Source organism: Myripristis murdjan, chromosome 12, assembly GCF_902150065.1.
Source record: "Myripristis murdjan chromosome 12, fMyrMur1.1, whole genome shotgun sequence".
Taxonomy (NCBI): Eukaryota; Metazoa; Chordata; class Actinopteri; order Holocentriformes; family Holocentridae; genus Myripristis; species Myripristis murdjan.
Window position 1 is genome coordinate 30,161,485 of NC_043991.1, and position 12,620 is coordinate 30,174,104.

At 41.6% G+C, this 12,620-nt stretch overlaps 1 protein-coding gene across 3 annotated transcripts in view; it reads left to right on the plus strand.

The window, feature by feature from the left end:
- pam (peptidylglycine alpha-amidating monooxygenase) overlaps positions 1-8,732 on the plus strand; it is a 46,417-nt gene extending 37,685 nt beyond the window's left edge. For 2 of the 3 annotated variants that reach the window (XM_030065231.1, XM_030065233.1), the window contains 6 exons: positions 678-881; positions 2,062-2,180; positions 3,347-3,443; positions 4,681-4,731; positions 6,890-7,195; positions 7,779-8,732. In XM_030065231.1, the coding sequence (XP_029921091.1) occupies positions 678-881; positions 2,062-2,180; positions 3,347-3,443; positions 4,681-4,731; positions 6,890-7,195; positions 7,779-7,957 (956 nt within the window). In that variant the 3' untranslated portion in view covers positions 7,958-8,732. Of the gene's footprint in view, positions 1-677; positions 882-2,061; positions 2,181-3,346; positions 3,444-4,680; positions 4,732-6,887; positions 7,196-7,778 lie in introns of all 3 variants that reach the window. The other variant, XM_030065232.1, reaches the window with a different exon arrangement.
- The last annotated feature ends 3,888 nt before the right edge of the window (positions 8,733-12,620 follow it).

The following is a 12,620-nucleotide window of genomic DNA, read 5'->3' on the forward strand; positions in this document are numbered from 1 at the left end:
TTCATGTGTAAACACATAGGAATGAATGTTTTTTAGCAGGTCTGGTTGGGGCAGAGGCTTTGCAGTCACATTTAGAGAATGTATTTCAGTTTTTATGTGATTTTGTACCAAGATTTTAGAAAATATTGTGTGCTTATTTGGCTGGCATGGATTGAGCAATATCTAAGTAATATTAGTCTTTCTTTGACACAATTCTGTTGTTATGAACTTGTTTGGAAAATGGGTTAAATACACAGAACTTGAACAGAGTGCGATAGACATTGTACAGATTGCCTTGGTCATTTTGCTGGTATACAACAAAATGGCGGTGAAAGAAAAAAAGTTCTGCATAATTGTATCAAAAAGTGTCTTGAAGGTGCGTAGGAGGAAAACCACAACTTTAGGCACCTTAATTTCACAGGATAACACACTGCATGCATTTAATAATAAATCACATGGTTGTATGAGCAGTGCCTCCCTGTGTGTATGCAGTATGCTACAGGTTAGGTTTGCTGAGGTTATTGTCGCCTCCACAGAAGAGATGAAGGCAGCTGATCAACTCGGGAGCCAGGGAGCAGAAATCTCATTTACATAAACTGATCCTTTTTCAGGATTTTATGCCATCACTACTAGTGCTCTGGGGGACTATGCAGGAGCCACTCTTGTTCATTGATTTTTCCTTGATTCTCTGACTTAAGGCTCATCAGACGGAAGGAACCGGAAGCCATTCCGAATCCCACACAGCCTCGTCTTCCTCCCTGACAGACAGGAGCTGTGTGTGGCTGACAGGGAGAATGGCAACATCCAGTGCTTTGTTGCCAACACTGGAGAATTTGTCAAGGAAATAAGTAAGAAGGAGTTTGGAGGGGAGGTGTATGCTGTCTCTTACAGTCCTGCTGGTGGTGAGTTTATTGACAACTTGACATTTCACTGAAAAACAGAAAAATGGCAAATTCTTTTCATTGCTGGAATCAAAAATGGAGAAAATAATTTTTATCTCTGGGAGAGATAGGGAGTTGACTTTGAGAGAGTGACTTTGATCAACAACAGGTGGAATCTTTTTATTGGTCTAAAGTCAGCATGTGGTCCACTTTCTCATGGCTCACTAATCAGTGTGTGGTCTAAATGAGCCTCTGAATATTGATTGGGTGTCAAAACGTGTAAGCACTAAAGGAGGGGGAAAAACATTATTTCTCTCACTTTCTGCGCTCACCTGTTTGATTCACTTAACACAATCTCAACAGTTAATACAAATTCAACCGATTCCAGTAAATTCTTCATGACCTACATAATGAGCCCTACATAATGTGACCGACTTTTTTTTTTTATGATACCATATGCTTTCTACAGGCTGCTCCAGCCTTTTGAACTCTACATAGTTCACTTGGAAATAGATTTTTGAAATTATTTAACAATGTACCTCATTATTTGGAAACATGTAATCAGCCAAATTGCAAATCTTGATGTTGACCCCCCAAAATAACTTTTTGATTATTCAGTATGCTTATTTTCATAGTATATTTGTACATAAAACACATCATATGTGGTCTTGGTATTCATTGTATTTGTTCTGTGAAGAATAGGACACCAACTTCCTGATATCACATTGAGATGCATGCATTTCATGACCAGTCAGATTCAGGAACATACAGTTGACACCAATTGCAATTTGACAACACACACAACCTGAAATTTAGCACTTTACACCTGCCAAATAATCCCCTTCTCAAGAGGAGCATTTCAAGACTCCAGAGTCATGTTTAAAAAGTCAAACATGTTCATTCTATGACTGATCAAACTTTCTACAGACATGAAAATCATTTAGCCATGTCATCACTATAACTGGACCATTAAGTTGTTTAATGTTTCTGTAGCATTAGAAAAATGCTACAGAACTGTATCAGTCTTCAATCCCAGTTCATTCAAAATGAAATGGTAAGGTATTTATAAAGCACAGAATGGTGTGGGGCTATTAAAACTAAATGAAAAGTTTTATAATAGAAGCTTTTTTAAATGAAAATAACATCTGTGCATGTGTGTGTATGTGTGTGCCTGTGTGCATGTTAATGTGTGTACATGCAGGTGGTTTGATCTTTGCAGTCAATGGCGAATCTCCATACGGCCACTCAGCTCCACTCAGAGGCTTTGTAATAAATTATTCAACCCAAGAAATTGTGGATTCCTTCAGCCCAGAGAAAAAGGTACGCAAACACTTGCAAACACACTTACACAGATAATCAGTTCTTACTTTTCATGCTTTCAATTGAAGGCAGTGTTAGTGTTTAATAAATTCAAATGGTTATGTGTGTGTGGTTGATTTAGGGAGTATTTCTGTTGCTGGAGTTCTGCACCTTTTTGTGCCACGCCCACCGCCACACTCCCTTTTTACCAATCAGCATGCAAGGTTCATCAGATCTTTCTTGCCCAGTGACCAAGCTCCCTACAAAATCTAGCCATGTTACATGAATCCACTCAGAAGTTATATGTTTTTTGTTATCAGCGACAACACCACCATGCCCCTTTTTTACCAGTCAGCATGAAAAGTTAATCAGCTCTTTCTTCCATAAAGTTTTGTGTAAATCCGTTCATACTTTTTTGAGATATCCTGCTAAGTAGCAGACAGAAATGGGGCAAAGCATAACTCGTCCAACTCCTTTGTTGGAGGTAGTGATTAATTTCTATGAGGTTTTCTATGCTAACAAGAATGTTTTTGTATATATGTCTGTAGAGAGGCTGTTACACATAGTGCTGTAAGGCTCTTGGCAGGATTCAAAGCCCTGTGTACAACTTGGAGGAAGCAGCCATCTGGAATGCTTTAGTTCATCTCATCAATTTAATGTTAATGATTGACAATACCATTTTTGCCACAGTTTGGCAAAAATGGTGTGGCTGGGATTTATTTTAGAAAAGCTGTCATTACTCATGAATGCATCGTGCTGTCACTACATGTGTAAGTAATATGTCTAAGGAGACATGGAAATTTGGTGATGTTTTACCTATAAATACTGCATACCAGTATTATAGTTTAAATGGCAATAACTCAATGGCCTAAATTCATTTGAAACATTGCTCATTCTAAACAATTTTATAAAAACGCTATAGATGATCCAGACACATAGCATTTTGTGCTTGGACCATGTTAATTGTTGCTTGCAGCTTTATTTTTGACTTTGATGTGAGGCGGGCTGCAGTTATTGAACTGAATTGAGGCAGGCAAGTTCATAACTAGTCTGGATGTTTCTTGGCTGATTAGACCTGATGCACCACAAATACAACACTACAGTTTTGTGTCCACTGTATCACTCCTCTACAGCATGAAAATAATTCTTGTCTGAGAAAATTGTTGAACTGTTTCCTTCTTTTTCAGAAATTTAAAATGCCACATGACATAGTTGTCAGCAAGGATGGCAGCGTCTTCGTCGGGGATGCAGGCAGTGATGCTGTCTTCAAGTTTACCTCTGAGAGTAAGACAGAATTGATTTTTATTAAGATTCTAAATGTTTTTGACAGGGTCACACTGAATCTCATCAGTCTCTATTGATTGATTGATTGTAACTTTCATGATCTTGGACAGTTCAGTTAAGTATTCATGGATATGACTGACTTCACAAGCTACAACAAAATGATTGTAGCTGTAATCCGGCTTGTTATCTGGACTTGACACAACTGCACCTCATATTGGCAGTTGAAGTTTAACCTCGATGAGTGTTGCAGCACAAATGAATGCAATTAATAAAACTTAACTTCGATGTACAGGCAGATTCTCTATGGGCTCTATTTTAACTCTCCATAGCAATGACCAGCACCACGCGCTTTGTGGTAGTACACAGACAGTGAGGGCGGATGCAAAGTCACTCCATATTTTCATTCATCTGAGCACTGTCTTGCCCACACGCTGTGAGGAATGGAATTCCAAATGGAATTGTGGAATTCCAAAAAGTAACAACAACAACAAAACTATTTTAAATTTGATCGACTCATATTTGTATGACCCTCCCCTGGACTAAAATGAAAAAAGCATGACCCATCCTTGTTTTCCTCCAGTGTACCCCTCCCATTAAGTTTGAATAGTCCCTTAAAGAAAACAACAAATGTAACTAATGCAGTAAATAATCCATGGCTACAGCTCCTCTGTTAACTGGTCCCTCCTCTCCCGTGCGTTACACATAAAGTTGGCCTGCTGTACCATCATCATCACCACATTCAGTTCAGCCTGTCTCTGCCAAATATACCAATTCTTCATAGTGCTGCTTGTGACAGTCTTTGCACATCCATGCAAATACAGTCTTATGTGTTTTATCATCAGAAAATTTCCATAGTTAGATTTACTGAACTTGTCAATATATTGTTACCCCCCCCCCGGTTTGGCAATTTTAAAGCAGAAAATGTCAAAATTAAGATGGTTAAATTGAAATAAAAATGAATTTTAGCCCTTAAAGTAATTTCACTCAATACTGAGCACAAAGAAAGCAGCTACTAAGTGTTCCATTTTACCAGATGTCATATTGACTTTTTAATGTCACTAAATACTTTTTTTTTTTTTTTTGTTTAATTGTTCCACTCCCAGTGGAACAGCCTGAAAATAGCCTGAAATTTAGTTTTGCACTCAGTTACTTCAGTCCTTGACTAAACACGGCATGTTAGGCTAATGCCTTGGAAGTAACCGTGTTTTTCTTTTTCTTTTTTTTTCATCCTCTTTAGAAGCACACCGCTCTGTCAAGAAGAGTGGAATAGAGGTTCAAGAACTTGAAGGTAAGCAAGCAGGTTCTTTATTGTCTGTACTTATTCATGGATTCAGGAATTAATTGATGCTAAGTGTATTGTCAAGTGCTGCTTGAGCTCATTGTGTTTGACAAGTCAGACAATATTTGCTAAATTTCTACAGATGAATTAGTCACTTTAAATAGCTTTAGCTACACAGGCAGGCCACTGTGCTCGGAGGGGTTGGTGCATTATACAAGATATAATTCATTAACTGAGGGAATGGGTCACACTAAAGTTGAATTTTCTCAGCAGAATGTATTTACATATTAATACACATGATGACATAATATTTTTGGCTATGAGGCTTTAATCAGTGTCTGTGAGAACATCTTCCACATCAAACTTTAAAAAAATTGGTGAGACACAGGTGTTCACAGTCACAGTCGGTAGCTATGTTCAGCTATGGGGGCTAACACTTTCTTTAGAATCAGTTTGAAAGCCCAAACAGAATAAAAATTCTTCATATTAACAGCTCAAACAGAATTAACAGACCAAATCAATTGAAATTGCAGTTGGTTGCAGAGGGGGGTGGTTTAGACCTTTTCATAAACTGATCAGAGGAAAATTTGTTGATGTAAACAATTTCACTGTGCCTGCTGTCTGTCATGACTTAGGTTCATCCACTGATTTTTGGTCGTAAGAGTAGGCAGCATAGACCTATAACTGCCGAAATCATCGCTGCATGCGCTTGCATCATGTATGACACTGTTTGGGGTTTAGTGTCAAAAGTAGGTTAGTATTGTGTTAACTCGCGTTCATTTTTTAAAAACTTAGGAAGGTCCTGATACTGATCATGTGTTAACACAATAACTTTGACAGCCCTAGTTATTAAGCTTTACCCTGATGAAAAGCATCACAAGAGTTGAACCACTGCGCTGAACAGATGACGAATATCCATCTTCAGGGAGCTGATCAAACACATATTAAAGGCATATTGCTGAATGGGTTGGTGGTAAAAGGCAGCCATATTTATCACTTGTGTGCGTGTCACAAAGCTGTTGCGATTAAATGCATCAGTGCATGTAAATACCATGTTAGATAACATGCCATGTAATCAGTTGACCCAAAATCTTCAATCAGAAAGAAAAAAAGTGTGTCAGATAGTGTGTCAGCTGGCAGGCTCAACCCCAAAATAAGACAGAAGAACAAAATACACCTTGAACAAATAACTCAAAATATTATAAATATTATAAATGCTAAATGATCCTGAAGACCACAAGCACAAAGCCATTATAAACAAGTCTTAGTAATATTCAGCAAGGAATATTAATTGTTGATAACAGACAAGAGTATGGATTGAGTAACTATTACTGTTATGATTCTAAAAACCAAGTGTGTAATTAACTTAAATCAATATCACTCATATCTAATGAATCATGCATCCAAGTATACATATTTATACTGATAAGTTGCATTCCTCCTTCATGCCAACAGGGGACATCGTTCCCGGAGCACAGGTGTAGAAACACCCTCTCTTGAGTAATCTAATCTCATCAAGATTTGACATTCACACACTCCTCCTTGAGTGATCAGTAGCCCTTTTGTACAGCAGCCATTTTGACATGAAATAGCAGGTAAACACAGGTGTTGCAAGTGACATGAATCAAGGTTACATTGTCTTTAGCTGTAACAGAGCCATGTTCCTGCTGCTCGACATGTTGACTCACTGGGAAGGCTCTGCTGCAGCTAATTGGAACAGAGCCTTAACTAATGTCACTGCTAACACCTGTGTTTACCTCACCATTTCATGTCAAAAGGCTGCTGTGAAACATTTGCATGAAGATTTGATCCTCAATCAAGCTGTGAGTCGTGCTGATACTATGTAAAGGTTATCCTCATGTTCCATCCCCATTAGCCGATTCTTTCAACATCAAGATGGAATCATTCCAATTTATCAGATATGCAAACTTTTTGCCCCAAAATTCTGATATGACTAGTGAGCATACAGACTTATTCAAACCCAAAAGCACATTTATTCTTCCTATTAACAATAATAACAACAATATAGTGGAATCCTATAGATCAGTAAAACAGGGTGTAGAAAAAAAAAGTCATTTTAGAGAGTAAGCAAAAGCAATTTAATAATCTGCTGGTATGAAATGAAGAGAGATAGAAGTCTTACTTCATCACATTTTGCCCTTTGTAGAAATGGAGACATTTGTCCAAACCAACCGGAAGCCTGTCCACACAGTGTCCATGTCAATGGCTGTAGCCACCCACCCAAAGATGGAAGCCGTCGCAGAAAAGCAGCCACAGCTTTCCCAAACCCCGGCTAAACAGCAACAACCAGCAACTGACAAGGAGAAGACGATGAAGGAAAAGGGCGACGTCAAGCAAAGCAGCCAACAGGCTGTCTCTCCAGCCGTCATCACCACCCTACTCCTCATCCCCCTGGTGCTCATCATTTCTGTAGGGATCTTCATTCGCTGGACAAAAACCAGGATGTATGGAAGTAAGGGCACAGTGCACTGCAGTGGGCATTATTCACTGAAGGGCAGAGGTTCCCAAACATTTTGAAATCACTGACCCACCCCCACCAAACAGACATAACACAGCGCACAGAGCCCAGTTAACAAGGTTTAGTATCAGGGACTTAAAGTGATACTTTGAGTTCTTACCTATGTAGTTGTATTTGCTACTCCATGCAAGTGTAATACATCCACCAAGTTTGGTTCGTCAACTCCCTGTCGCAAAAACAAGAGCTTCAACGGGTGTTTTTAAGATTCCAAAAATGTTTTCAAGGATGCAGGTTTCACTTTCATATTTTCTTTCCTGTCACCATTGATTTCAAATGGCCTAACTTTTTTCTGCTGTAGCAATGAAGGGATTTTGATTGTATGCCGTCAAATCTTTAGTTCCCCCTCATGATTTGCAGCATTGCGTGTTGCAATGTAAAATGTGGGTAAATTGTAGTAAATGGGCCAAACATTCAAAATCCCTCATTTGGTCCTTTAAAATTGTGACTCGTCATCCTAAGGAACCCAGAGATGAGTGAACATGACTCGTTTTAATCTGATGTTTTCCGTCCTTGTCAGGTAAAACAGCCAGTGGTCTGAACCTGGGGAATTTCTTTGCGTCTCATAAGGGCTACAGTCAGCAAGGCTTCGACCGGCTCAGCACTGAGGGCAGCGACCAGGAGAAAGACGAGGAGGAAAGCACCGACTCTGATAATGAGGAGTACTCCGCCCCACCGCCTACTGTATCGTCAAGTTAGACCCAGAGCCATGTGTGCCAACCAGCCCTCTGCTCATATGGCCAGGATGAATTTTGTTGATCATATGTGTAACCGCTTGTGTTGGCTGCCAGTCTAATTATTTATTTGTGAGAAACATACTTTTCAGTCAATGATTAATTGTTCTACTGCCACTTTATTTATAATAAATGGGGACCAGGGGTTCGGTGAGAAATATACTGGGAGGGACTGAAGAATGATGATGAATATTTTACTGGAAACAAGGAAATGATAGGGTTAGCTTTCATTTTTTTAATAATTTTACATACATACATCTCTACAATACCGCTTTTACACGGATGCCATATTTCATGACTAATTTTTGGGAGATTTGATTTGTCCACATTTCCGTTCAGTGATATTTCTATCTGCACATTGGTGCCTTTTGAAGTATGTATTTTGCCTTTCTGCGGCACCTGTCATTACAAAATATGCCACACTATGAAAATGGATGCCAATAGTATCACCCATGCTTTTTTAATTTTCATTGTTTTACTTTGAAATGAAAGGAAATAATGCTATATATGACTGTGTATATCTATCTATCCATCTATCCATCTATCTATCTATCTGTCTAAGATATATGTATAGCTAGATAGACAGACAGACAGACAGATGTATCTAAAGCTGTATTTCAGATTTTCCAGTCAGGTGTATGTGTGTCAGATATTTATTGTGACATATTGAGGTTTCACTGCTAGAATACTATTTTCTGCAAGTTATTTGTGTAATAAAGTGTCTGCAAAGCATAACAGTCTATTAGTGTTTGTGGGATAGGCCAATCTATATTTTTGTTAAATTCAGATAGTCTGAAAGAAAAGTGTCAAAAGATCAGACCAAAATATTGTATTACATTTGTTTTATTTCATCATTTCAATGGTAACTAGATATTTTATTTTCTGGAGTGCTGAATATTTTGTATACCGCAGTAGTCAGCTATCTAGGGTGACACGATGTTTTCACAATTGATGTGATGCTTTGTTTTACACACACACACACACACACATCAAGATCCATAGCATAGAGGTCAGGGTCTACCATACCAGGCAGGACCCCGGGTGCAGGCTGTGCAGAGGGACCCCTGAAACGGTACAGCACATCACAGCAGGGTGCAAGATGCTGGAAGGTACATGCAGCGCCATGGAAGTTCCAGGGTCAAAATGGAAGACTCCTCCAAAGGTGGTGGAGAACGACAGAGCCAAGATCCTGTGGGACTTCCAGATCCAGACTGACAAGCTGGTGGTGGTCATTGCATTATATTTATTGTTATGTTTGTTTTTAAATACATAGACTTACAAGCTCTTAAAGGACACATTCCAGTCTTTACTGGTAACAATATAGTCTTTTAAATTAACATAGGTGGAGGAGTTTGGCTGGTCACACCAAATCTCACCTGTTTTAATAGTTGAGTCTACATTGTTGTCATGGTCAGACTGAGTTAAAAGCAGGATTTCAGTCACTGTGGGTCAAAACATGAATCTGTTTTGACTCTGATAGAAAACTGTGTTTTCAGTGGAAAGTGAGGTAATTGTAAGAGAAACCTACCAATAAGAAAACCATGCAGACAGTATTTACATTTCTAGCAAATACAGTGGATGGGCAGATTCAGAAATTTCATCAATATATGGGAGAAAATCAGAGGAAATGAAGAAAAACATGCAAAATACTATGTATTATCTGTGGGTTTTCTTTGAAATTCGCTCACAGTGCATAGAGAAAATAGAACTTCCATCTTAGATCACCTGTGCATCCTGAATAACAGGCACACAGAGGGCAAGTAAAAACTTTGTGGCGTTTTTTTTTTTTTTTTTTTTGACGGTCCACAGCCGCACTAATGCGGTGGCCATTGGGCCCGATGGCCAGTGCACCATGACGTCGGAGAAGAAGATTTTTAATTAACATTTTTAATCCAATCAAAGAGGACGTCACACAGTTCAAATGCATACAGTGTACTGTACAAAAACCAATAAAACCGTTTCATTGCTGTGCGTCGTGTTGCCTGTTTGAACTGACTGCATGCTGCAAACACGCCCGAACCGGTGAATTAGAAAACAAAATACTGCCAAAACAAAATTGAACTTCATGAAAAATGCTACACAACTTTCCACAACTCTTTAGGAGCCTGGATCTTCAACCCAACCGGCACAGCCCGAAAAACCCCAAAGCAGCAGCTCTGTTCTCGCTGAGACTGTCGCCAGAGTCGGCACTGAAACGAGCCAGGCCAGAGCCCGTCTACGACGCGCCTTGCCACTCTCATTAACACTCAGAGGCCACTCACACTGGCAAGTTTGATCCGCGCCCAAGCACGATTGCCCTTAAAATCCGGATTCTTTGACCAGTGTGATCGCTCCGTATCGTGCTTGAATACAGTACACTTCCCCCGCTCTGGCACGGTTGGAGGAGGTGTGCTTCAGCGCGGTACGGGCGCGTACACGAGCACATGCACGGTCACGCACGCAGTGCGCGGACGTAAATCATGCAACTTTCCTCCTGCCTCTGCAAAATTGTTTAATGTGCGCAGCGCGATTACCGGCGAATGGCCGCGTTGCGCAATCAATAATCAACCTTGTTGTCTGTGTCGCTGTCCGTTGTGCTGCTGCAACCGCATATAAACAAAAGTCGGTTTATAATGAAAGTCCAGCAGTCTGTGTGCGGAGATCCGGCAGACCTGGTGCTGGCCGGCACCGGGTCGGCGCCGGCCGTCACTGGCCGCGGCACCGCGCGGTGTGCGGCCACCCGGTCACCCGGTCTGCCGGATCTGACAGGTGCCGCTCCGGCTGTCAGTTGGACGCTTTCTGAAGGAGGAAGTTTCCTCCAAAACTGTCAAGGTAAATAAACATCCCATGTCTGATTAAAAGGACCAAAAACGTTTTTTAATTAAAAGGAAGACATGATGAATGTATTTGAACTATACTGATTTATAATGACGTCGGGCCATGCCTGTTGTCGTATTTCAACGTGATGACGTGCACAGCGGGGGCAATCGTGCTTGGGCGCGTTTGGGAAAAAGGTAATGTGAGTGCAGGCCAGCCGGGGACTGGGGAGGGGGGGATTTTGGCTTTAGCACGATACGGACTCAAACTTGCCAATGTGAGTGGGCCCTCAGAGGCCACTCACACTGGCAAGTTTGATCCGCGCCCAAGCACGATTGCCCTTAAAATCCGGATTCTTTGACCAGTGTGATCGCTCCGTATCGTGCTTGAATACAGTACACTTCCCCCGCTCTGGCACGGTTGGAAGGGGTGTGCTTCAGCGCGGTACGGGCGCGTACATGAGCACATGCACGGTCACGCACGCAGTGCGCGGACGTAAATCATGCAACTTTCCTCCTGCCTCTGCAAAACTGTTTAATGTGCGCAGCCGATTACCGGCGAATGGCCGCGTTGCGCAATCAATAATCAACCATGTTGTGTCATTGTCCGTTGTGCTGCTGCAACCGCGTATAAACAAAAGTCGGTTTATAATGAAAGTACAGCAGTCTGTGTGCGGAGATCCGGCAGACCTGGTGCTGGCCGCGGCACCGCGTCGGCACCGGCCGGCACTGGCCGCGGCACCGCGCGGTGTGCGGCCACCCGGTCACCCGGTCTGCCGGATCTGACAGGTGCCGCTCCGGCTGTCAGTTGGACCTTTCTGAAGGAGGAAGTTACCTCCGAAACTGTCAAGGTAAATAAACACCCCATGTCTGATTAAAAGGACCAAAAACGTTTTCTAGTTAAAAGGAAGACATGATGTAGCCTATTTGAACTACATTGATTTATAATGATGTCGGGCCATGCCTGTTGTTGTCGTATTTCAACGTTATGACGCGCACACCGGGGGCAATCGTGCTTGGGCGCGTTTGGGAAAAAGGCAATGTGAGTGCAGGCCAGCCGGGGACTGGAGAGGGGGGGATTTTGGCTTTAGCACGATACGGACTCAAACTTGCCAATGTGAGTGGGCCCTGAGGGCCCACTCACATTGGCAAGTTTGATCCGCGCCCAAGCACGATTGCCCTTAAAATCCGGATTCTTTGACCAGTGTGATCGCTCCATATCGTGCTTGAATACAGTACACTTCCTCTGCTCTGGCACGGTTGGAAGGGATGTGCTTCTGCACGGTACGGGCGCGTACATGAGCACATGCACGGTCACGCACGCAGTGCGCGGACGTAAATCATGCAACTTTCCTCCTGCCTATGCAAAACTGTTTACAACCCCCGTTGTATCGAACTTGGTTGCAGTTCCACTGTAATTCCACTGGGGGTGATCGCGGGCGAGTGCAGAATGAATGGGGCTCTATGGAGCTAAACGGCTAAATTTGTCTCTTACTCCTGTTTATGGTTGAAAAATCGCAAATACTGTTGTAGTTTCTGAAAGTTCAATATGGATTATAGGTTAAAAATGAAATTAGCGAGAACTTATATCCTTTCAGTTTCCTACAGTTTGGGCTGTTGTTGGCCATAACACGCTAGCATTTGCTAATGAATGCTGATTGGTCAGTGACAGACTTGCGGCTGTTTACGACCAGGGATCCCACCTGATGGCACCCGAAGACCAAGAGAATCTGGAAACACCACTCTTAAGGAGGACTTTTCCATCAAAGTTGATATTTGTGCATACAGAGAATGTCTAATACAGAGCAGACGGGCTCTCTGAGTGTCTCCATC